Below are 27,015 nucleotides of genomic sequence, written 5' to 3' on the forward strand. Positions count from 1 at the left end.
TTATCTTGCACGTATCCAAATGTGCATGTGTGTGCGCCTGTGTGTTAACGGAGAATCATGTGTCATCTCCTGGAAAGAGGAGAAAGAGAGTGACAGAGGAGAGAAAGCAGAGTTTATGAGAGAAGGAATATCGTTGTAGTTTGTCTAGTCGTTCTCTAGTTGTAGGTAATCACAGACGATATCTGACGGCTTCTACGGATACTTCAGGCTAATCCTGATGTGCTTTTTGTTCTGACTTCTTCTATTTCAGAAACCATATATGGAGGGAGGGGTTTTCTCTTTTTTCACTTTACTAGCGTGGGCCGAGGGAGTGAGCTCTAAAAATAAAACACATGTTCCTCCAGGTCTGTGGGAGCAGGGGCCCCCAGCGTATTGTTTTGGGATATGGGGGAGGACCGGGAGGATCTGGCCTGGAGAGATTCTGCAGAGTGGATACAGACAGAGAGAGAGAGAAATGGAGAGAGAGAGAGAGAGAGAGAGAGAGAGAGAGAGAGAGAGAGCAGAGGGGGCAGGGCTGCTGTACTTTTCAAGAAAAGAGTTGAGGAAATATTCTCCCTTGCACACGATTATGTGCAAGTTGTTTGGTAATGTACACTTACACGATGAAAGGGAAGGGAATTGAAAGTCAATTTTGTTCAGTTAGGCAAATAGCCACCTCTCCTTTCCTGTAACCATCGGGGGTTGAAATGTGGGGCAGTGTGTTTGTGTGTGTTTACTTGAAAGTGTCTGTGTGTGTCTGAGATGGGGTGAGGGGTGTTCAGGATTGCTGTGCATAATGCTGAGTACACCCCAGCTGAAAAGGTGCATCCATGAGCCTTTTTTATTGATTTTCAAAGCCCTCAGGGAAGCAGTAAGGACAGGGGTTAAGAGTATCTAAGGGGTCAGTGTGCTTATGCACCCACACTGCAAAAACTGAGCGTAGTGTGTGTGTGTGTGTGTGTGTGTGTGCGTGTGTGTGTGTGTTGTGGGGGATAACTGAATCAAAGGAGTGTATCCATCAAGCTAAAGTGGATAGACCGACCAGCAGCTAAGAGCTCTTCTTGGTGAGGAATGAGTTAAAGCCAGCTGACTGAGATGTGTGGGGGGAGTTTGCACAGAGCAGAGAAGGGGAAATGAAGGGATATTAAGGGAGAAATAAGCATGAGTGCCGAGGGGGCTGGATGTATCACGTGTCTGGATTTAGCACCAGTCCTCCTACCTCCTACTGCTGTATCTTTGTAGACTGTTCAGCAAAGTGGAAGAGGGAAGAGTGGGGGAGGAGTGTGTATGTGTGTGTGTGTGTGTGTGTGTGTATGTGCAAGAAAAGCAAAAGAATGAGAGTCAGGTAAGAGAAAGAATAAGATGTACAGAAAAAGACGGTGTGAAACAGCTGTAACCAAACACTGAGGGTAATTACTGATATCATGACAAATCTGATCTCCCCTTCAAACAGGGTATTTTTAAAATCAGCCAGTCATGCTCTCATGTTCGCTCACTACTGATGCTAAAGACAGCCAAGTAGAGTAAGTTGCAACATTTTTCCATCTGATAGTATTTTATACTGTTACATTTCAAAGGTAAATATTGTACTTTTTATTCCATTATATTGATCTAAGAGTAATTAGACTACTAGTTTCTTTTCAGATCAAGATTTTAAATATAAATATGTGGTATTTTTGTAATATTAAACAACTCAACAGTTACGGGATTAAACCAAATTAACCAGCCACACCAGTTAAGTAGATATAAATTACTGCTTAAACTATAATGTATGTATATGAAATAACACTGACCAGGGCAGTTCTGCATAAAAAGTACTTTTACTCAACTATACTTTGAGTGAACTTTGATAATACTTCCTCAAGCCTGCTTTTACTCAAATAGAAATTTGAATGCAGGACTTTTATTTTGAATGAAGTGTAGCATTGCTGCTTTTACTTAAAGGTGCAGTGAGGGATATATTGGCAAAAATTGAATATAATATTCATAATTGCGTTTTCATTAGTGTACAGTGAGCTGAAACTGATGATCGTTGTGTTTTTGCTACCTTAGAACAGACAAATCAAACCAGCCCTGTCGCCAGGATAAAATGTTGGCTGTCAACGTTTTTGAAAACCACTGGTATGTTTTGCTGTAGGTGTCATTAGCTACGTAGTACGAGATCTACAATACGTGTCATACCACTTTCACATTACATGTTTATGTATTGTTTCCACATTTGTAAGCAGGACACCACTGGATAGTTATAAGGAGACAGCTGGACAATTTCCACCAAAACATTGTCTTTCCTCAACCCTAACCAAGTGGTTTTTGTGCACAAAAACCTAAGCAGACCATAAGCACAGCGTTATCACAACATAAAATAGAAACTTTTTTTAACGTATATGTGGTTTTATAAAAAAATATACATTGCAACATTTATTATGGTGACCAGGTTGACCAAACACTTGCTCTAAAGTGGGCATTTTGTTTGTTTTTTAGGTGTTTCTAGCCAATGTTAGATGCCACTAAATTAATATGATTCTCCAGTCAGTGTCCTTGACCAAGGCACTGACTAAGATCTTGAGTTGTTCCCTGGGCGCGAACATTGCCCAATTCTGCCTTGGGATGGGTTAAGTACCAGTTTCACTATGTAGATTGCATGATATGTGATCAAATAAAGATTCCTCTTCTTCTTCGGTCTCTGGTAATTACTTCTTTTAATTTTTATTATGTGAAGTAATTACATTTATATGCTATTCAGTTGTGCTTTAGATACTTTAGGTTGATTATATTACATAATTTTATACAAGGCAGGAGATTTAAAGCGTGAAAAGTGTAATTTAATGTGTGCATGCCACAGATATGACTAATAAGTGCTGCCCAGACATCACTAGTGTGTTTTGAATCCTTTTATCATCATCATCATCATCATCATCGTCATACCCACAGAGGACGTAGGACGCTTTGTCAGAGTAGAGGGGCGTGCTTTATGGGCGTGTCATTCCGGGGAGTGTCTGTGCGCAGCCAATCGGAGCGCAGACGTGAGGCCTGTGGGCGGGGCCTCCCCTCCCACTCTACCCTGTCCCAGCTGCAGCACGCTTTTGTTCAAACTCAGAAGTCAAGACTGTCGGAGCTTTGCAGAGGTGCGACTCTCATGTCACTCACCAAATGTGTTTATTAAACGCTGACAGCGGCTGTGTCGCTCCCGTCAGGCGCCTTCAGCTCGGTGTGTTTTGAACCTGCAGCGCCGCTTTTGGAAACTAAATGTGTGTTTCCTGAACTTTGGTCGCCTGAAGTTGTTCAAACAGGGAGAGAGAGAGAGAGAGAGAGAGAGCAAGGTGTCGTGAGGGACTGGAGTCTTGGAGGAAGGGGAGGATTTTCCTTGAACCGGTTGTCGGTGTCGTTTGGGAGTACGACTGCTGTCATGTACAGTTAGGAGACATTTTTACATGTTGTCTGACAGACAGGAGAGAGCGACGCTTAATGCTACTCCTCATCCTCCTCCTCGCTGGATATCTATGGAGAGGGTCTCCTCCTGCTGTATGCTCTGGAGTTACTTGCGGCCGAGGCAACACCGTGAGTGTTGAATTCACCGACCTGGATAGCAAGAGAGGACACACTTAACCTCATTTGAATGCCTTTGCAAGGAGTTTGCTGGTTTCTGTGCTGCAGGCAGGGCTTCAGTTTGCTTGGACGGGACTATGGGGAGAAAGAGGAGGAAGAGTCTTTTGAATTGCGCAACAAGGAGGACTTGACTCCCAATGGACGGGTAAAAACTCTCCACCTGCACTACACGAGAACTCATGTGCATGAATGCTTCATATACACAGTTTCACTCAATGTATTATACATTCTTGAAATACATGGACTGTAACAACTCATGAAACGGGGTCAACTTCAGGAACATAATCACAATTTTCATGCAAACAGATATAGTTAGTGTTTGATTTGTAACTGATTACTTTAAGAACACTGAATATGGATTGGATTTTCAAGTTATGATAGGGAACAGTTTCCCTACAGTGTTCACATGTTACCTGTTAACTTTGTTGTCTGTGGGAATCACCAGCTTCTTCCATGCAAGCCTCTATAACAGATGCAGGATAGATGTATTTATGAATGTATTGCTGCCTCTGGCCAGTGTGGCGTTCAGGTTTGCTCGGTCTTGAAGGCTTGGGGAACATTGAGCAATCCCACACTCACGCTCACGCTCACGCTCACACACGCACGCACACATACTCTGATGCAAGCTGTAAAACCCAGTGTGTTGAACTGATCCTGTGTGTTTGGCCTCCGTCCGCTCAATTGCAAATAAGACTGCGGCCTTGTCTTCTCTGTAATGTTAGTCATCTGATCAGGCACAGAGAGTTCAGCATTGTCCACCCACTTGTGAGGGGGCATTGTTGCCTTGAATTGAGGTAGGCTCTATCTGTATGACCCTATGTACAGCTCTTTATGTACAGTCTCTTAGAAAAGTCCACCCTCAAATATTCATTGGGTTTGTGCGCTTTTCCTCGCTCTCATTAAGGAGAATTTTCTCATAAATGTTTAGCCTTTGACTCCGGCGCAAGCTTAATTTTCATAATGTATTACTTGGTATCATAGGCCGAGCTATTCTGTGCTGCTACGACATGACTACTGATGAAAGTCATACCACCTGGAGCCCCTACTTGCATGGCCTGCTGATATATTTATTGGCCCTTTTGTCTGTTTGCAACCAACCAGTGTGACACCACAGCGATTTGCATGAAAACGTTGGGAACAGATAAGTTTTACACAGTTATTGCCTCAACAGAAATCTAACAGTACCAGCAGCCGCTTGATAAGAGCAACATCTGTTGCTCAGGGGGTATCCAGAGAGGTGTTGTTGTGTAGCACTCTTCTTCTTGGCAAACATCCCTGTTCTCGGTTATAATGTACCATCTGCCTGGCCGTTGGCGGTCAGAGGAACCCAACTGCCCTCCACATTCACGATCAATACAAGATCACAGTAACATGTCCCAATGGAGGCGTCTGATGGCCCTTTAAAGCGAGACACAGTAACTTTCCCTGACCTCTCATTAAAATGCTCCATCTGCACGATTGTGCTCCTGTGGGTGGCTTGGGTTTAATGTTGGTTTGTTCAATTGCAGATGTGTTGCTTGGAGAAGAATGTGGCTCTAAGAGATGATGACCTTGATTGAGGTGTTGGTTTGTGGTCTGTCGTTAGTCTCTCTAAAAGATAAGTCACGTAGCATACTGCCTCATTTTGATGGTTATTTCCGGAGGCCCGTTCAAACTTGTGAAAATGATGTAATTTTTACACAAAAACCTATTAGTTCATATAAATGACACAGATGGACGGCTTTTACACTGTACCAAGTAGTGACATTTCGAGTGACATTGCTCTTCATCAGACTTAAGAGGAAGAGTGTTTCATTTGTGTTTCATGGTATTGTCATTTTCGACTCTGCACCTGCATTTTTTTTTTTTGTTTTAATGTTTGATGATCCTATTTTTGTATAGTTCCTAAAACAAAGCTGCCTCTATCATTTCCTGATAAAAGCTTATGTACAGCTGTACAAAACTAATGAATGTGCACCTCATAATGCTCCTCTCGTCTGTAGCTGCTCTATTCTCTGGTAAATCACTGATTAGAGGCTTGGTTCTGTTGATTTCTTCCTTGTAAATATTTATAAATGTGATGTGACCTGTGCTGAGCCATAAAAAATATAGTCTGTGATAGATTTTCCCTTGAAGAACATTCTGTCTTCATCTATCATGTGATCATTTTATCAGATCAGCTCTCAATGGGAGGAACCATTTTAATGACTGATGTAACTGACAGTGTTTTAACTAGAAACCAAAAGCAGTTAACCTTTATTGTTGTAATGAATGTACCCAGGTGTTCTGAAGTAATTGATTATTGATTCCTAAATGCTTACAGGTAATCAATCTGCTTCCACAAATCCTGTTTTCTCTTGATCTGTGTCATTAGTTCATCCTGGGTATTGTAACTGTGTCAATAGTTCACACTGAGGCATTAATTGAGACCACAGCTGAACAGCTCTAAACCAACATCATCTGCTGACTTTGTCCTCAGAATATACAGATCTAGCTGGTACTGTTTGGTTTTCTGTGGTGTCAACGGAGGGGGTGGGGTGGAGGGTAGAAGATGGTCTACAATGATTCTCAGGGAAAGCCCCTCAGGGCTGCCGTCCATCGTTTACTCAGAGTGCTCCATTTCATGCAGATCTTGACAAGCTGCATTTTCAGACAGCGGGTTAGACCTCCCTGGGTGTATATGTGTGTCTTTTGGACTTTGTAACACTGAAATACTCCATTTAGTAGACCTCCGTCCAGCTCCTGCCAGGGATAACCACAGTAACCCACAGGTCTGGTGGAGTCTCCCTCACTCATGACATCCAAAACCTTCACCACCATCTCCTGCCTCGTTTTCCAACATGCTGCCAGAGGATGCCACGATGTGTAGCATCCACAGCACTAAAGCCATAGACGACTCACACTTCCTTGCCAGGACTCTACTCACTGAGGTTGGAATCATGAGTCAGTGCTGACGCTCGTGTAGGCTTGGCCCTTAAGAGCACAGGGCCATGTCAGAAGCCCTTTTCCCTGCATGTTTACAGTCCTCATTCAAAGAAACTGCTCTCCAACAGCTGCCCAAACAGTCACACTGAGCTGAATGCCTCCAGTGTTGGGACAGCAAGGCACTAATTTTAGGACAGGACATCCGTCATTCACTCTTCTTTCCATGTTTCCACTGAAACTTTATTCAGTTTTTATGTAACGTGAAGTCACCTTTACCAATAAACTGCTGCCACAGAGCGTTTGGGCCTGGACAGTTGTAAGTGTGGGCTGGAGCACCGCAGTGCATCCTGTTACTTGGAACAAATGGGCACAGTCCGGCCATGCTGAGAGCGGGTCCCATTAACCGTCACTACTGCCCTCTGTCTTCAGAGGTGTCACGGTACGCTGGTTTATATTTGGTTTCCGTTGCGTCTCTGCCTCACCACCTCCAGGCCACACATCTGGTCTTCAGGCCGACACTGGCTGAGCCCAAGCATTTCCTCCTGGTTACTCAGCCTCCCAGGAGAGCTGAAGGGAGAGAGAGAGAGTAGATCTGGGGGGAAGCGAGAGCGGAAGTCAGCCACGGAACGAACACATCACGGCATCTTTCCCTCTTTCCCTCCATGCTCCACTCTAGTCTGGAGTGATTCATCCCCTGCCCGTCCAAAGGGAGAGCTTTTGCCAGGGCTCTGCATCGCACGCTATCCTTGTTCCTCATCCCACAGCCCATTAACTCTATTGGAAAGCTATTTTTCTGTGAATTGTCACGATTTGTGGAGAGTTACTCGAAATATCCTAACTTGATCTACCTGACCCATTAGTTTATCGATCCTGTGATTAGTTTATATCATGGAATTACAGCTCTGCAGTCAGTTGATGTGATTAGTATTGATTTGTCATTTCAGTCATGGCAGTCTGTCTGGATTGGTTAAATCATTTATGGCTAACAGATGCACACTCTTTCATTCACAAGCTGACACTGTTCAGTTCAGTTACTCTTGCCTGTCTGGTTTGACTTTTACAGTACCTCTCCCTGAGTTAAACATTAATCAAATCTCATTATCCAAACCCTCATCTTTTCCTCATTTGCCTCACAGTCCATCTGCCTTATAAATATAACACAGACTCCAGGACTATAAATTTGCAGTTAGTGTTTTCTTTGTTATTTTTGAGCCATCCGAAAAGAAGCAGCACACTTTTTTTGCAGTTCAAGGGCTATACTTAGGCTAGTTTGCCCAGTAGTAAAGTGTGGTGTGTGAACTGTGAGGGGCCCAGAGCTGACCTGGATAGTGTTTCAGGTAGGCCAACACCCCAGAGCTGGGCCGGGGCAGCCACAGGAGCTGGCTCAAGGCTGTGGCTCACAGAGACAACAAGTCAGGCCACGAGGACACACAGTGCTGCCCTGCACATCAGGGAACCGGTCCAAATTGCACACAGGCAAGCTCTGATGTCTGATGGGGTTTTCCAAGGTCAGGTTGGGAACCTAGGGGCCTGAGTGCTGTGAAAGGAAACATCTTTCCCATCTTCTGCCTAACAGGGGAGTCCTGGAATCAAAAGGTCATTGTTCCACCCATGAAATTTGATTTTACGTGTCTGCCAGTGGTGGCCCCAGTTGTAGTCACTAGAAGCAGTAACTCCAGTTGCAAGAGAAAACTGATGTCCAGGAAAGAGGGAATGCGATTTGATACGAGTAGCTGGCTTCAGTTGAGATAACATTCAGCTAGTAAGTTCTGCACGATTTGTGGCTGTGTTCATCAGATAATGAACATGAGACCCTGGAGGTTTCTTTGTCTTTCTCACTTGTTTTCATCAAGCTTACAGCCTTTATCACCAACTTGTGATTCTATAAACATGTCAATAGAAAAGATGAAGGCAACTGATCCTGTTATGAGTCAAACCTCCAAGATCAGGGTTATTTTAGGTTAACAACCTTCCCAGAGAAAAACACTGATCTGAATAAAAGCATTTCAGGATTTGCTGGTTGGGGTGCATGCAGCTATTGCACAAAAGATTCCTCTGTTCCCCACTCCTATATTAAATGAGCCTGTTTTGCATGCCATATTTCTCTCCACCAGCTCACCCCTTGCAAGTGAAAGCCAAGCATTACAGGAACCGAGCAGCTATGTGCTCCGACTGCCAGGAATGGCTGCATGCTCTACTGTAACATGGCCACTGAAGGCAAACTGTTGAGGGATTACTCCAACCTGTGGACTAGTTCTAAGGACAGACTACTGTTTGTGTTGCATTATCATCTATTTACACTATTCTCTCTCTTCTGTTGACAGAGTCCAGCCGAGGTGACTGTTTCTCAACCAACTCGCACAGCCAATGGAACAAATGGGTAAGGAGAGAAAGAAACAGATTTTTTTTTACCATATTTTTAGGAAGTAATAGTTCCTTATTTTAATCTTCTGCTTCCTCTGAGTGCTGGGGATTTTTGTATTTTTTTTCTCAGGCTGGCGCACGTGTAAGTTAAGGCCAGTCACTTGATTTTTCACTTCTCCTGCAGTGCATGTTGTCTCATGCGGCTCTCCTCATGTGGCCATGTGCCTAACCTCATACACACACACACACACACACATGCTAACCTGTGTGTGCATACAAACAGTGCGGATTCACATGTGTATTGACAGATGATCTGACATTACCAAGCTGCGTGGGTATGTTTGATTGCTTGTGGATAGCGCTGTCAATTATCACTCGTTAACCTCTGTTGGAGTGTTGCCATTCCAACATTATATGTCAGTCTTCAGCAGATATTTTCGTGACCCATCACAGTTGTAACGTTGGGTTAACTGGGACCAAACTGTGTCAGTTTGAAGGCTGTACATTCAAACTGGCGGTTACAAGGAACCACTATTCGTCTCGAGAATAATGAAATTCAAATGGTCATGTGGTTGACAAGTGAATGCTAGTGCCAATGAAAAGGAGTGATTCATGGAGGGCTTGATCCAGACTATTAGTGCAGGGCTGTGATCTCAGACAGTGATGTAGCCAGGCTCTGCTCCTCTCTGTCTCTGGCATTGTGCCCTTATCACCCCTCCCCGCCCCCTTCCCTCATGCACAATCTCTACTGTACATCTGTTGACTCACGGGCAATGAATCACAAACCTCAACATGTTGGACTATCATACATCAGAAATGAATAGATGAGGGTCTGCAACTTTTAACAAGAAGCGAGCTGCCTCCGGAAGTTTACCTGCAGTCATACAGGACGTTCTGTCTCCTGAGGCTCTAGGGAAAGAAGAAAGGGAATATGTGAGTAGGGAGGCAGGCTAACTGGACTGGGTGACTCAGTCCTACCTCAGCAGCACTCCCAGAAGAGGTGTGGCTCGGATATGTGTGTGCGTGCATGTGTGTGTGTGTCACTTCTACAATATAGTGGCCTCGGGTCACATGGCATAATTAACTACTGGTTTTGAAGGGAGTGTGTTAAGAGCCTGGCTGTAATCATCACACTTAGTGCAGAGATTAGAGAGCGTAGTGCTTGGTCATTACCTGGCCAATGACTGAACACGCCCAGAAGTTCAGCTGTATAGAGGGAAAGCCAAGTCAGGCTCTGATAAGTCAGGGCATTGTGGTGTCGCAAATGGGGTCATATCCTTTATCTCCAGTCTCATGTTACAGGCAGGGCAGCTCTGGTTTACTTTGTACTTTTATTGAGCTATTGAATTGAAGTGTCCAGAAGGAGACATTAATCTCAACTATTAGTTTGAATAAGGCCCCAGATTTGATTGTGACAAATTGAAGCGATTTCTGTTTGTCCTGCACGAGTGAGGTTAATATGGTAATGCTCAGCTAATTCGTCATGCTGCAGGCATGATGCGGTTCTGGGGGAGAAGGGCCCACTTCTGTCAAAACACAGCGGTGGGTACAGACACAAATGTGAGCATGGGCCATTTCTGGGGTCTTCCAGAATGCCTGGTTATACTGGCTTATTTCCTGTGTATTTTGTATATTGTAGTCATGGTCAGTTATTTGAAAATACCATTTTTGTGTGTGTATTTTGTATTTTGAGTCTTCTTTACACTAACATGGCTGCAGGGCAGATGCACAGTCAAATTTAATTTATTCACTATCAGTATTGACTTCTCATAATGTAACATAAGAATTACACATATACACAATGTGATCAAAACATCTTGCTATCACTAAACAAGCTAGTGTACATTTTCAACTCACTACAGTAAAAAAAATGTTTTGGCCTCTATCATATTTGAAAATATACGTACATTTATTGAGAAATTTCTTTAACAAGACAGTTTGACAGTTTATATTGCAGCTGTATTAGTTTCAAGAAACTAGACAGACATCGCTTTGATATGTAACCTGACATGGCTCAGCACGTATGGATTGTGTCTGACACAGTGACACAATCCATATGTATATAGGACACAAAGCTGCAATACACAGTATTGTTATGTTTTAACTCAAGTCACAAAGTAAAAAAAATGCTTTTTTAGTGGACTGATCTGTTACTGCAGAGAGTCTGGGACCACAGTTGTCGAATGACGATATTAGTTTGGCATATGTTGAGAGTTCTGTCATAGATTTGTTGTGTGTTTGCACTGACCTCTCTCTGTCACAGGCAGCTTAATGAGGGTGTGGGTGATGGACATATCTCTGTATGCAGACAGTGCAGGTCTCCATTGTCTGTCTGTCAGTCAGTAAGCACAATGTGCCAAGCAGCTTGCTCCCTCCCGCTGTGCTCACACTGAAATGTGTCTTACATCATCACTATTTTTTCATCCCTACTTTCCTGACTCTTGAGTTCCTTCTCATAGCTGGAGCAGAGCAGAGTACAAAGTGTACTGGAAGGAAAGTGGACACTCGAGGACTTGTCCGTAACCCTTTCTCGACATTTGTTCCGTCTGCTTTCTCATTAGTCCCCCCCCCCTTCTTCTTTGACAGTCAAAAACTTTTGGTGTGGGCTGCCAGGCTGTGATGTCTGAAAGAGACCAATGTTTCAGAATGTGTTTCATGTGTGTGAATTTATGTGCGTGTATGCATGAAATATGTGCGTGAAAAGCTTAGAAGTGGGCCCCACGATAATTGCCTGTCTGAGTGTCTGTTGGCCTGTCTGTCAACCATCCAACAATCACAAACTTGCTGTTTATTACATCAGAAAATATATAAACTTTTAATTCACGTCACTATGAAAGTGACTTCATTTAAACTGAGAAATCACTCACACTCTCTATCATAAAATTTCTTGCTGATCAACACTGTCCTTCAGTCACAAACTCAGACTTCCTGTCACACACACACACACACACACACATACATACACACACACACACACACACACACACACACACACACACACACACACACACATACACACCCCCCTCCTCCTCCTTTCTCAAAACATGACTTTTTTCCTCTCCCCTCTGCCTAGTCCAGAGTTTCTTGGCAGTGGTCTTGGGTAAACAGCGTATTTTTAGCTGGGAGGTCATATAGGCCCAGTCTTAATCACCACATTCCCATTTTCCCACCAGCCCAGCTTCAGCCAGAGGCCCTTGCAGCCAGCCCATGCACTGTGGGGGAGGGGATAGAGACTTGAGAGAGAGAAATGGATTTCTACAAAGATAAACTGATAATTTAGTGCAGCAGTATAACCCAATGTAATGAACGTCTTCTCAGATAGTGTTATATATCCTTGGTGCTTGTTCGGATTGGGGAATAAACTGTGTAGAATCATGCACGGATGTCGTTTGTGTACAGTATAAGCCTGGACATTAACAAAAAGGCAGCTGGATTGAAGTCATCTTTTACAAAAGGCTTTGTGGAACCATCCACGTTTCATTCATCAAATAAATCTTTCTTTATTTCTTTGACACATCCACACAAGGGTCATTTCTGCAACCGTGCTTGTTCTCGTGGTCACAAGGGCCCACTTTGTATGCCGGAACATGTCTCCACTGTTTCCACTGCGGTCATCCAAGCCCGACAGCAAGGACACCACTTTTTCTGACTTTAATTAGCGTCTCGCCGTTTTGATTAGACCCTGGACTGAAATCAATTACTCATCGCTCCAGCAGCGACCACCACACAGACACAAACTAATCAACGCTCATACTTGGTGGATTTAAGTGTGTCACAATCACTGTCACCATGACGGGACTGCAGACAATATGCTCATCAGTTGTGATGACCTTATTTCAGTGTGTAGAAACAGCCAATAAGCTGTTGATTTGAGTCAATCAGTGGCTTTACAGTCTAAATACTGCTGCCGTCAACGTTGGTAGAATGAGAAGAATACATTCAGACTCGGCTGTGTTCACATTTGGTTACCTCAGCATAGATACTCATGCGATTTTGTGCATTCATTGACAAGTGAAACCAGATACAAACAAACTATTTATAGCTCCTTTTTCAAATGAGCTAAATCTAGAGGTTTAACGATGAATTGATCAGTTGATCAACAGAACATTAATTGTTACACTACTATAATTCTCTTCATCAAATCAGAGATACTGTCGCTGTCAGAAACTCCAAGTATCTCTGACTCTTAATAAAGACTCAGAGGCTCCATGAACAGTTTTGCCAGTTTTGCTCTTAATTGCAGTTTAAAGGATGTGGCGGCAGGACCACTGATCCCTGAACTATTTTTGATCATTAAAAATTGGACTTTGAACATAACTACAGTTGTTTCTTCATCACATAATCAGAGTGGAAGAGAGAACAGAGTCAAGGCCGTCATTATGGCAAAAGGCAGTGAGGCTGCAAAAAGGAAGCTAAAGTCCCAGCAGCCTGGAGTACAGTCTAGTTAAAATTAATTGCATTCATGATTAAAACAGATCACTACCTAACCTCAAAGGTGTTTTCACTAATGCGGCTGATTAGACCTCTTCTCAGGGCTGTGTGGGTGTGTACACACTGTGCTTAACTGACATCTCCTTGACTCTCCTGTTAGTTTTGTTGCACCTGTGAGGGCGGGACGACATACACCTTTATCTCTATTTAAAGTACATGGCATTTTGGTGACCTCATGTAGTTCCCAGAAAACCTCCACCCAACTTTACCTTCACAGTGGTGCGTTTTACATTGTTTTTAAAATAGAGACATGATCATGTGTGTATGAAGTTGAGAAAGTAGGTCACACACAAACTGGAGTGATGGATAGATAAGTATTGAACACCAGCCACAATGTCTGAGGGCCTCATTGGCTGTCATTTCTCTACAAGGCTAGAGGACATTAACAATCACATGACTGCTCAGGATTTAAATATGTTCTATATATTTATCATACAATCGGATCTGTGTGGTTGTCATAGGGAAATATTTCCCTTCCTCTCTCAAATCATGTTTCTTCTTTTCTCACTTTTGTTTTCATGACTTCCCCTTCTCCTACTTTTTAGGACAGCTGGCAGTTTATTATGTAATCTGGGCTGCTGACCTAACCTTTATGTGTTTCTAAAAGAAAAACTACTGTACAGTGTGTTGATCTGGAACAGAAACCACAGGGCAGAACTACCTGGATTTCCAACACATTTCAAGCTTCAACTGTTGAGTCACGTGACATTCAAATGACGCTCCTCCTCTGCAGTAGCTGATGTTTAGTCCTCGAGGGGAGGGCTGAAAGAGAGCGGGAGAGGTGCTGTCTATGGATGTGCACTCGCTCTATTCTCTGGGCTGTCTAATCCCCATGTCAAATTGTTTCCTGCGCTCCACAGGAAGTTGCCCACGAAAGGCCCCACCATCACAGCCTCTGCTGGGACTTCTGGGAATGTGGGGGCGGTAACATGGGGGGCTGGGAGGGTTCCATGAGTTTGGGGGTTTAAGGGCTGCTGGACAGCTGTGGAGATCCAAAAGCCCCCACATCAACAGTGCCTAAACGTTTGCCCCAAGCTGCATCGCATGTAGTTTTCTTTATCTGTCAACCATCTTTAGATTCACAGGATCGATTGCAGTGTGAATGGGAAGAAAGTATAGATTGAACTATGGCGTGCAGATGTTTATCTAAAGTTTCAGGTGCATCTTAAGGAGTATAGAAAGAAAGCGCATGCATGGAATCATGTGGTTTTGTTTGTTCGTTAAATTGTGTTTGTGAACTACTGCATATGTGAAAAAAGTAGTAAAAGGACTTTTGTGGCTTCAGAGGACGCTGCATAAAATCTGATAAACTGCCTCCAGTGATGTCACTCAGTGGCTTAGTGGCCTTGGTCAGACATTCAACGTTGTCAGACTGCTGCACTGTTCAAATCTCACAACTTTCTGTCATGTTGTCCTTGTTGAGTGGTGCAACCGCTGTGGTTTGCACTCTGCGTGGCTGATCAGCGAGAGAGGCTCACACATTGCAAGATCACTCGTGCGGTCCAAGTTGTGTGTGAGTTGATTTGCAGAAGAAAAAAGGTAGAAAAAGAAAAAGAATATGGGTGAGAGGATGGATAAGGATGAGCAGGCAGCAAGGATTGTTTTTGCAATGAAAATGTGTGCTCGTATTGTGGCTTAAGCAAGGGCGACATGGTTACAAATACTAAAAAGCTTGTGCGTATGTATTCTGATAAAAACTATAAGTAATTATTTTGCCCGCTCAATACAAATTGATGCAAGATACGACCAGGTTTCAGAGAGCCACTGTGGTTGACGGCAAAGAAGAGTAGTGTGTCTGTTTTTATCGGCTGTAGCTCGTTCCTTGCTCCCTGACCTGTTGGCGACTCAACCAGATATTTAGGCTGCCAGATATCCAGTCCATGAGTAACTGGATTGCATCTTTCAACAGTTCCCACATGGCCTTTGTCGCAGTGAATGCTGACTTCTCTCTGATTTGGGGCTTTTTGTCTGCCATCTCAAAAAATGTTGGTGGCTATAAAATCAGGGATATAATCTTGGACAACTAAAATACAAATGACGAAAATAAATGCAGCAAAACCAGAGATAGCGTTTTTTTTTTTTAGTCCAGGCACTCTCTTTCTGTTTCAAAACCATTACCCACAATGCAACTTAGCTTAGAGTGATATCACTGGAGGCGATTTATCAGATTACATGCAGCTCCCTCTGGAGCCTGAAAAGGTTTTATACTACTTTTTTGCATATGCAGTACTTTTCAAGACCTATAAACACACTTTTATGTGTAAAAATAGTGGAGTTACCCTTTAAGCCTTGGATGTTGAAATGTATGGGATCGACAGAAGAAAGAATCAGTGCCTGCACTAACAGAAATTAAGTTACAGTACTATTGAAGATTAGTACCTCTTTAGAGTGTTTGGATGCAGGACGTGCACATAATGTTTTGGGTTTTTTCAATTTATACATACATATACATTATACATACTCATGCACTGTTATGCAGAATTATTCTTAAATATAATTTACAGTGTCTTTACCCTGTGACTGTATCTTTTACTCTTTATACTCTTTCTAATGATACCAATTTATCTTGGTATAGTAAGTCATATTAAAGAGAAAAATAATTATAATGTGACAAAAAGGAATAACAAACACATCTCATTGTAACAAGAATAGTTTGTTGTCATAATGAGACAATGAGCAGACCTTTTTGGACACAATGGTCAAACTGACTCTGCTATGACAGCATTTAAATTAAAGGTCAGTGCTGTTAAAGGCCAAAACCTGGGTTTGGACCTGTGCTTTTCTTCCCCCTTTCAGTCCCTCTACTCTCCCTGCATGGCCTAAAAGAAGCACTTAAGTTGATTTATAAAGTATTTCAAGTTAAAGATGGAGTGAGACCAGTTGGGGGCAGATAAACAGATTTCTGTCTGCACTCGTGGTATGGCAAAATACCCACGTTTCTTAGAAATCTGCAGACAAGAGAGCCAAGTTTGATTTTGAACTCCAGGAATAATTCTCCAAGATGTATGGCCATGTGTACCACATAACTACTTCAGTTGTGGGTTTAAATCTTGCAGCAGGTTACGCCAGTTGTTTTTAAGTCAAGAAATTCAGAATTGTTATGATAATAGTTCATACTTTTTATTGCTATTGACATTTTGGATGCAAGCCCATTACAGACAGTGACACAAAATAACCTATAGTATTGAACATAAACAACCCTAGCTAGGCTATATTCTCCAGTCGAGGCATAGTTTTTCTATAAATCTAATCCCTCTCTCATTTGGGCTACTTATAGACCAACTCTGCCTGTCTGCATGCATGTCTCCATGATGTAGCAGGGGTTATTAACAACCTCAAATAAGAGACGTCATCACATTTCAGTGTTTATTTTAATGCCTATAAGTAGTGTGTGCATATGCAGAGACTTTCGGAGGTCCCCCAAGGCTGCTGTGTAGCAGGCGATTGAGCTTAGGGACTGAGTATAACGTGACAGGATCCTGACACTCTCCTTCTCACTTCTGCTTGCTGATGATGCCCTGAACCAGTTCACACACAACTGGCCAACAATATAGAGTTTCACTGCGTCTGGACATTTGCTTAAATTAGCGACTAATGCCTGTCCGTTTGGATCTATAACTGCAAATATATTTCATAAAGGAAACAAATTGTATGGATTTAAGCATACACTGTTTGAGGATAATGTCACAGAGGTCAACCTGATAAACTATGTTGTAGACAGGATCAGGTCAGCAAACACAAAAAGACAGGAAATGGCTTCTGCAGTCATGTAAGCTGAGTCAAAGCAGATAAGGCTATATTCAGACTCATTGATTACTGCTGCCTTCCTTGAGGAGGAGCCCTCTGGAATGATCAGATCAATACTCACATAAATCAGCTGGCGAAGGAGTAGGTAACTAGAGGCCAAATATCGCTGGGAGGGAGGGCTCGATTCATTTCCTGAGCAATAATCCCTTGAGGAGGAGGAGGAGGAGGAGGAGGACAGGAAGCAAGGAGGGGTTTGTCACTTGTACCTCACATGCTTGTTAGACCCCGGAAATAGAGAAAATAAACGAGTAATTAGATAAATAAATGAGGAGAGATAAACCCTCTAAACAATCTAATAGACTGGAAATGGACCTTGGCCAAAGATAACAAAGTCTGAATTTGTACACAACACTGCCTGTCCAGATGTTGAAGAGTCATGTATGTAGGAGTAGCTGCAGACATGATCATGAGGCATTAAGGAGGGAAAGAAAGAACAGCGGTTTAGCAGATTTACAGATGTTTTTGATGTTCGTTGTTTTAACTATCCGAGGCTGTGACCTCTTGAACCTTCTGCCTTCCCCTGACCGGCGTGAGCTGTCTGGCTGGGAGTCAGGCCGGCGTCGCTCTGTCACGTTTATTTTCAGTCGCCCGCTCAGCTCGCCGGCCAAAGTGATAAAAGAGAGACGAGCTGTCCACAGTGGCGTGGTATGCATCAGTGTGTGTTTGTGTGCCTGCGTGCTGCTATGGAGGGAAAGTAGGAGAACGGTGGAGGACAGATATTCGTGGCACTTCTTCCAGTCCCCCTTGTGTGACCCCCACCTAAGAGTATCAGAGAGGCTTGTAGTTGGCACGGTGTCAGATGGAGGGGGGGGTTGCAGCCAACTGTGTGTCTCTGGGCCACTTAGCTATCCAATGGGAGGGAGTAGTCAGGGGAAGACTGGAGTTGAGAGGGAAGTGGAGTTATTTACATTCTCTTTCTGCTCCTCCATGCAGGCACACTGTCTCAGACGTGTCTGAAGAGATGAAGAGCCTGATCATTGAGAAGAATAAGATGGGCCTGGAGGAAGAGCCTGAACTGCTGGTCAAAGGTAAGTCAGGCTCACAGAACATATATATACGGCACATTAACACCAACATCACTCTCGTGCATCTACCTGCTCTCTTCAGTTGAGGTGAATGTCAGTATGAACTAATTAGTCAACAGAAACTTTTGTTAAGTAATTGGTTATTTTGGCAAAATCATAACCGTTCACTAGTTCAGACTCTTTCTGTTTTATATTAATGCAAGCTGAATACTTTTTGAGTTTTGAACTATTGGTTTGACTAAGTGTGCACTGTGAACACCTTGGTCTCCTGGAAACTTGTTGACATTTTACAGACTAATAGTTTAAAGATATAATACTTGTATAATACACAATAATAAAGATATTATACTACTATAATATAAAATGTCTCAATTTGTCTTGACCTAGATCTATTTTGTTTAGTTTGGTACTTGCATTATCCCATGTTGTTGTTTCCAAAAATATTAAAACCCAGAGAAATTCATAATTAATTCAAGGTGTGTCATTTGGGCTGTCGCTGTAACTTTGAGAGAAAATGATTCATCAGAAAGACAAAAATGTGACAAAACATAACATAAAACTTTCAATACATTACCTCGTCTGTGAACCTGATTTCTGCCTCTGACTCACATCAGATAGATTTTCATCGGCCATTGTGGTTTAACAATGAACACAACAACGCCCACGATCCCACTGACTTCACGACATCATCAAACTACGTCTTGTGTTTTCATTGTTTTGATTGAGGGTCGGCCAGCGGCCAAAATTACAAACTGTGCATTTAATACATGAATAAAAAACATCCATAAATTAATCAATAATTACTACTTTGCCCTTCAGTTGATAAATGAGGTCCTTGTTCATCTCATTAAGTGTAGTATATATTTCATTACCCTAATTGTCTCCTAATAAGCACTGTCGCCCCGCATCCAGCCCCTCTCTGACCACATGTGGCCCACAGCTGCTCTCCCTCCCTCCCCTGCTCTGTGTGTTCGTGCAAGGATAGCTACTGGCATCAGGAGCGCCGTGTTGGGTGTCTGATGCTTTTGAGGAATGATCTCAGAAGATATTTCTGTATGATTTTTTTCTTTTTTTCCCCCCGTCTTGGCCTGCTACTGAAAGGGAGCAGTAAAATGCCAGCACTTGGATAAGTTACGTCCTGTTTGGAATGGCGGCAGTCAGATTGCCTAATTCTGACAGCAGTTACTATGCGCCCTTGGCGAGCGCCCCTCCCTGACTGCTGTCCCCTCTCTGTCCCTGTGTCACAGTCAGAGGAGAAACCGAGGACAGCTACTCTCCTTGGGCCATTGATTACACCGTCACTTATGATTTCAGCTTTTGCACCCAGCCCCTTCCTTCAACCAACCTCACTTTAACAGCCAGCGTAGCAGTTGCACACCTCAGGGCGTTTGATAATCCCTCTCTTTTCTCTCTGTGGTTGCAAAAGGATAGGTTTTTAGCGGTTCCCCCATTAGGGCCTTTCACCTTGTTCTGTATGTTTTTTTTTTCAGTAGGACATCCTGAGGCTGTATGCGGTTAAAGGGATAGTTTAGGTTTTTCTTCAGTGAGGTTATATGAGGTTCCTTTCATCAGTCAGTGTATTACCTACAGTAGCTGACGGTCGGCATGCCTTCAGTTTGGAGAAGCAGAGAAAGCAATGTACTGTTGTACTGACGGGTCAGCAGCAAAACATATTTCAGTCACCTAAAAGAAGGCCAAGATAAAGAAATCAGTATCGGTTGAAGTGTATGCCATATTTAGAATATTTTATTCACTTATTTACTTTTCTGTCAGACAGCCCGTTCCTTCAACACTACATTTCCTCAAGCATAGATTTTCATACACGTCGCACATTGCATCACGCCACAGATCAGGGTTCGAGCCGTTCCTGGAAGACAAACACAAGAAAATAAAACTGACAGCAACAGAGTGATTATGACAGCAATGATGCAATGCTGGTAGCTGCGGAGACAATAGGATATGAAGAAGAACTTGTGGAGAGAGAGAGGGGAAACGTGTGTGGAAACTGCACTTCTTTACTGGTTGTTTGGATCCTCATTTAATTTATGTGTACGTATTTAGTGCTATCTTACCTGAAGGTTTAGTATAGCAGTGTTCTTAAGTAAGTGTCTGACTTATTTTGCAGTGGTCTGGACCAGGGAGTTGAGAAAACATAGTACAAAAGGAAAGGGCTGTCTGATGGCAAGATAAAACACTGAAAATATTCTACATATAGCATACACTTAACTGACTCAACTGATATTGACTTTTTTTTTTATTATTGTATAGTTTTGCCTCTTTTTAGGTCGCTAAAACACATTTTTCTGCTGACCACATCTACAGCAATACATTGCTGAGCTTCTGTACTAGTCTGTTTCTCCAAACATGCTGACTGCCATCTACTGTAGGTATTACTCTGACTATGGATAAGTACTTCAAAAACCCCGAACTATCCCTTTAAAGTGGCAACATACAACCCCCCAGATGTTAAGACATTGGTTGAGTGGCACACTTCAGCTGGCAAAAGTAACGGCCCTAATAAATAAAGTGTAGACTAGCTAAAAAATAGCTATACTGTCAAGACCATCTTTTTGCAAAACTTGATGCATGAAGCAAATGTTATGGGTTTTGCTTCAGGCGCTGACCTGAGAGTTTTGTGTTTAAAGAGGAAAATGTTTCCCTGACGTGAAATAGTGCTTTAATTTTATTTAACTTTGAAGTGAGGCAATCGTGTTTATATTTCATTATAATATTTAAACAGTTACGGAACAAACATTCAGCACTCAGAGTGACAGGAGGCTTTCAGTAAAGAGATGGATATGCACAGAGAGAGATTGTTTGCTCAATCTGTGTTTGAGGGGGCAGGGCGTTGGGGGGTCAGGGGTCACAAATGAAACAAATTAAGGGCGAGCCGTGGCCCCCAGGGGAGACATTAGCAGGCCACAGAGATGGGATCCAGATGGGGGACCATGGGAGGGGTATACAGGGGGTCCCATGACTCTTTCTGTCTCTCTCCTTTTTAGCCTTCCCTTATCGCACTGTTTAAAGTTCCCAAAAAGAGCAGCATCTGTGGGGCGTCCCATGTCTGTGACAGAGGCGTCGAGGTAGCGGGCATGCCCTTCTCTCCATGTCTCTCACCCAGTCAGCTTGTCTGCCTCCCCCGTCCCACATCCAGTCTGTCAGCAAGCTCAGCCTGACTTACCTCATGGTTTTTATTTATCTGTTTCACGTTTGGTCCCCCCCCCCCCCCTTTGATGTGGTGTTAAGTACCTCCAGGGTTTTTGCTTTGGGCTATATTGGGTGGGTTTATGGTGGGTTCAGACCTGCCACTTATATCATATAGAAGCATTCTCAAACAGGAAACATAGCCTGGGAGGCTGAGCCCTTGGCCCCCTCCTCTCTCTTTATTTTTATTTTGGAGTGAGGCAGTGGAAGCTTTGCACTCCCTGAGAAAAACCACTTTGAGGCGAGGACAAAAACGGGGAGAGAGGAGAAATGAAAGCAAATAGGAAGAGAGTGAGAGCAGAGGGAAGAAAGATGCAGGCGAAATGAGCGCTGGCTAACAGGTGGCACGCAGCTTGCTAACCACAGAGGAAGTTGTGATGCTGGTGTGGCGTCATAGCCGTTTTCACAGCGTAGGAAGCTGAAGGTATATTGCCTAATTGTTCCTTTAAAACCACTCCTCAGAAATGCATGCACAAGCCATATGAACACACGTGCACAGCCACCACCACAAGTGGCACGCTGCCAGTGCATAGCATTGACTGCCCCTCGCAGATGGTCCCACCCCTGCCAAGTGCCAGTCCAGGTGGCCTGTTACAACCCTCTGCCAGCCACTCCATCAGCCCTCAGGACGAACTCTGACCCCCTACCAGCACTCTTAAATCCTCCTGTCCAATCTCCAGGCAGCATCTGGACACAGCTCGGCCAAAGTAGTTTATTTATCTGCTTGAGATTAAATATTTATCGGGAACAATTTGCACACATAGCAGCTAGGGGAGAGAAGTTCGCTGCTGTTTGGGAACAGTCGATCTGTGCTGTTGCGTTCTGTCCAAACCCTCAGGACCTTGGGAACACAACAGTCTTGCGTAGTAGCGCCAGGCCTGGCAAGACCAATGGGCATGCCTGTGAGCTGGCGGAAGGCATGTCTGCTGAACTCTTTGTCTCTCTCTGTCACACTGTGACAGTACATCTCTGTCTGTCTCTCTCTCTCTCTCTGTCTCTCTCCTTTATCACTCTGTCGACCTCTAAAGTGGTAATTATGTTGGTTGCATGCAGGATTTAATGCCTATGCCATTAGCTGACTGTATTTTTATCCCCTACTATTTACCCCAACAAGGCAGTCACATACAGGCTGCAGCAAACTTTATGGACAATTACATGCCTTGGGGATTATTCTTAGTGACGACATGGTGCAGCAGTACTGGTTTAGTAGCTCTATGACTAACCCTAACCCAGGAGAAATGCTTGTTGTGGTGTACGTTTTGTCTGAATAGAAGCCAGAAAATATTGGTAAAGACAAAAAGCATTTTGCTTGAGTGTGTTTCTCAAAGTAGTGTCCTAGAAATCAATATCAAAACATTTCAAACAAATGCTCAACCCCAGTGACAAATGCCAGTTATTTTGTCGATTGTTCTGTCAGATTTTATCAGACACCAGTGAAAAATGTCCATCACAATGTCTGATGTCCAGAGTAGTGTCATCAAACATATCAGTATATCAATAGATGAAAAAAGGAATGTTTTTACAGTGTGATGTTCAATGTTTACTGTAGTCTTTTGATAAAAATCCCTCAATGTAACATCAGTTTCCTGTGGTATTGAAAATAGTAGTGAATATTGATATTTTTCAAGGTATTGTACCAAAGTTAGAAATTCCAGTATCTTGACCAAGGTGACATCTTCTCTTGTTTCATCCAACCAACAGTCCAAAATCAAAATATATTTGGTTTACTTTAGTGTAAGACAATAAAAAGCATCTGACTCTCACATGTAAGAGTCAAATGTTTGGCCTTTCTGCTTAAAAATGACTATGAACCTATTATTGAATAAGCAAATTTAAATTAGATAACTACGAATAGTTGCAAATAAATTTTCTATTGTTTGACTAATTCAATAATTGTTGCTGTTCTACTGGAAAGGATTTTAGCCAATGTCTTATTTCATTTTTCTCTTCTTTAAAGGGTGGCTGCTGCGGGAGGTGCGAGGCAACTGGATCAAGCAGCGTCGGTACTGGTTCGTGCTGAGCCAGGACTCCCTCGACTACTACAGTGGACCGGAGAAAGGAGCACGCAGACTGGGCACACTGGTCCTCACCAACCTCTGCTCTGTCATCTGGCCAGACAAGCAGACATACAAGGAGACTGGTGAGGGGGCACACAGACAGGCTGATGCATAGCTGACTCATGCTCATGTATACATTTGCCAGTAATCCCTTCTGAGTCCAGTAAGACCTGCGTTAATTCCCTGTGTGGTGCAGCGATCATAGATATTTTCAGAAATTCCTAGGAAGTTGTTCTGGGTTTTTGGATATGAGAGTGACGTCTTTTGGTCCCTTTCTCTTCCCATGGGTGCTATAATTCTGAGTAAGTTTGGGAAGTCCCAGCTGCATCTGGTCAAAAACGTGGCTCGAGGCTGGTCTAGAAACCTCGCATTTGACTAATCAGCGGTAGCATCTCCCTTCCCTGTCTGGAATGAAAGAAACAAAAGCCGTAGACAATAAAGAAGAGAGTCATTGCTGTACAGGACCAGACACAGGGATGACTTGACCTTTTCGAGTTTCTATATTACTCAAACATGTTTCCCTGCTGTATGTCTGTTTGCCTGTCCATCAATGGAAAGGGATTATGTAGTGACTTCACCAAACCACTTAAAAAAAACAAAAACCATTGTATAAACCCAAACCCAAACATAGTTTTTACTAACTCAATATACCAGGGGACTTTTGTGGACAGAAATGTTCAACAGAGGCATTGTCACAAGCTCTATTGGCTGTTTCACTACTGATCAGCTTTGTGTTCCCCCTAAACTACCGAGATGTTTGTCATTCAAAAGTTGTATTAAATACTTAGTTCCTCAGTGTATTTACTGATTTTTACTATGAAATATAAGTTCCCTTTAGGCGTTCCATCGTTGCCTTCATTGGCCCTTTACAGCAGAGATAATGTAAGGGCACCAAACAGGTTCAAAGTGGGCAATGGCAAAACATGTCATAATCTCAGTTGTAAAACCTCTTAATTTTGAGTTCGTATTTCACCACAAACCTAAACAAAGAGGGACGTGATGCCAAGTCACGTAGCAGGAAAGCCTGATAACAGCCGAGCGGCTGCGGATCAGGCCAGGCTGCCCGGGGTATGTCTAATACTTCCTCTGCACAAGGAGGAAGCACGCCTTTTTTCACTTTTATTGCAGGTTGTCTAAGAGGAGACTCACAGAGGAGTTTAACACTTGTGTCCTAACCCATCTATAGAATAACTGTTCCTGTTTGGTTTTGGTGTGGTCTGAGGTTCCTCTTAAGCTGACCTTTGATCCTCAGTGAAACCGAGAGAGGAAGTCAGAGAGTCATGCCAGACATGCGGGATGTCCCGTGCTGAGATCATTTCACTGTTCTCTTCCCTATTTCCTTACTGGAAGGAACTTTTTACTGGTTATAAAATAATCTCACTTTAATGCTGATGCCTCTAAATGACCTACATAAGCATCACAGAAAACCATCAGCAAGAAGATTAGCTATTTCTGTATAGTTATTATAGTTTTTCTTAATGTCTGTCACCAGGTTGGGTTCTGACTGATCTGGGCAGGATAAGTCAGAAAATTTAAACTATTTTAATGGCAAAGTGTTGAGGATGAATTGAGGAGTCTCACAGCCTGAGGAAACAAGTTGCTCTGTACTCTTGTACAGCACTAAAACAAAGTTTACTTTTTTCACATGGCCACAAATAGATACATGACCTCATCGCTAGGCATCCTGCAAAAAGCTGTGTTCATACAGGAAAAAAATACTATTGAAAATGCATTGCCTCTGTTTTTCCACTGGCTTTCAAAACAACTGCACATGCTAGCTATCTCAAGATCTTCATGAAAGAAGGCAGTGTTGCTCATACTGAAAAAATGTGTCTGTGTGTCTTTCAGGCTACTGGAGCATCACAGTATATGGGCGGAAGCACTGTTACAGGCTGTACACCAAGCATTTCAACGAGGCTGTGCACTGGGCATGTGCCATCCAAAAGATCATTGATACCAAAGCACCAGTGGAAACACCAACGCAGCTCCTGATTCGAGACATCGAGGTGGGTTACACAACACAAAACATACAGTACACACACAGTTGCTGTCGCTCCCCCTGCTCTGTCAAAATGGAAACCACACAGCCTCATTGGAGTCCAAAGTTTTCTCTGCTTGTCTCTCTCTTGTCAATGACCTCATCTTATTCCACCACATTGTGACAGGACATAATAACAGACCTGACCATGCCACACCATGTCAAGATAAAGGTATTTCCAGTCATTGGAAAGTTTGGATTTGTGGTACATGAAAGGATGCCCTTCCCTTTACCTTCTCACGTGGCGAGAGATTTAAGTGTTTCTAAGTGACAGCCATATTTTTAGAGCAGGGGTTGCTAGAGAGCACAGCGTGCTGGAATCTCATTGAGCAGACGGATGACTCGTCTTGCATCAGTCTGCCCCTGGGGTGAAGAGAGGGGCAGTTTTGGCAGAGGAGGTGGAGGAGGGCTTGGTGTGAAGCAGCAGGGCCAGATAAGCAGTCCTTTGCCTGGCCTCCTGTCTCCGTAATCTCCCAACGAGAGTCTCTAATCTCAAAGAAAGTGGTTAATCTGCTTGCCTCCGTCTGCCCCTCGCTGCTTTGCCAGGAGGGGCCAAGTTAATTTTGTGGAGGAACAGAGGGGGCCTACTTTTAAAGTGCTCCCTGTTCAGTGTTTTGCTCTTCCCCTGTGACGACTCATCCTCAGTCTCTCTCTCCCTCTCAATCCCTCTCAGCTGTTGCTTTCTCTCTCCCTCACCTTTACACACAGGCACACTTTCTCAAGTAGGTGAGGTATTTTCCCTCCTGACTGTGAAATTAGGACCGCTGCTGCAAAAATCAAAGACAGAATGAACAGAAGAGGCTTTGTGTGAACAGGCCAGCTCGCTTATCTTTAAAGCATAGATTCATGTTCCAGCCACAGACACATAGGAGAGCAGGGATTGACGTTTTAGCCTTGAACCTACAATCAGAGGCCATGTGTGAAAGAGAGGAGATCTGAAGAATAGATTTCTCTGTCCTAAATCTGCCACACATTATATTGTAAGGATAATTCCAGTTTATTACACCCTGGGTCTGTAAAAACACTGTATTCACTGAGTATGTGTACATTGTGAAATCTAATGGAGCTGGAAACACAAACAGTATGATGATCTTACAAAAGAAAATGTTTGGAAGAGGAAATGAAAACAAACAAACAAACAAACTGCTTTTTTGTATAACTGCTTTTTTGTATAACTGCTTGTGTATCTTGCCTCCACTGTCATTGTTGTAACATTCACAATGCTGCCAAATTACCAGATCTTCAGAAATGACTTTGGTGCGTTCGGTGTTACAAATGGTGGACAAAACTGTGAAAACAAGGCCCAAGTTGTAATACATAAGAATTATCCTTAAAGAGAAAACATTTTGGGATATACACTTGTTCACATTCATGCTGGCAGTTAGATTAAAAGATCAACACCACTCTAATGTCTGTATGCTAAGCATGCAGCTGTCACCTGCAGCAGGCTAACTTAGCTTAGTTTAGAAACAGCTAGACTGGCTCTGTTAGACGTCTGTTGATCGTGATCGTGGATATTGTTACCTTTGGATAGAACCGG

General features: G+C 43.1%; 1 protein-coding gene across 3 annotated transcripts in view; it reads left to right on the forward strand.

Moving 5' to 3' along the window:
- The first annotated feature begins 3,064 nt into the window (after nucleotides 1-3,064).
- Nucleotides 3,065-27,015, forward strand: part of plekhh3 (pleckstrin homology, MyTH4 and FERM domain containing H3) — a 34,670-nt gene continuing 10,719 nt past the window's right edge. For 2 of the 3 annotated variants that reach the window (XM_073494304.1, XM_073494305.1), the window contains exons 1-5: nucleotides 3,505-3,730; nucleotides 8,814-8,869; nucleotides 18,085-18,179; nucleotides 23,338-23,520; nucleotides 25,286-25,443. In XM_073494304.1, coding sequence (XP_073350405.1) covers nucleotides 3,596-3,730; nucleotides 8,814-8,869; nucleotides 18,085-18,179; nucleotides 23,338-23,520; nucleotides 25,286-25,443 — 627 coding nt within the window. In that variant the 5' untranslated portion in view covers nucleotides 3,505-3,595. Of the gene's footprint in view, nucleotides 3,731-8,813; nucleotides 8,870-18,084; nucleotides 18,180-23,337; nucleotides 23,521-25,285; nucleotides 25,444-27,015 lie in introns of all 3 variants that reach the window. The other variant, XM_073494306.1, reaches the window with a different exon arrangement.

This window comes from Pagrus major, chromosome 23 (assembly GCF_040436345.1).
Source record: "Pagrus major chromosome 23, Pma_NU_1.0".
NCBI classification, from domain to species: Eukaryota; Metazoa; Chordata; class Actinopteri; order Spariformes; family Sparidae; genus Pagrus; species Pagrus major.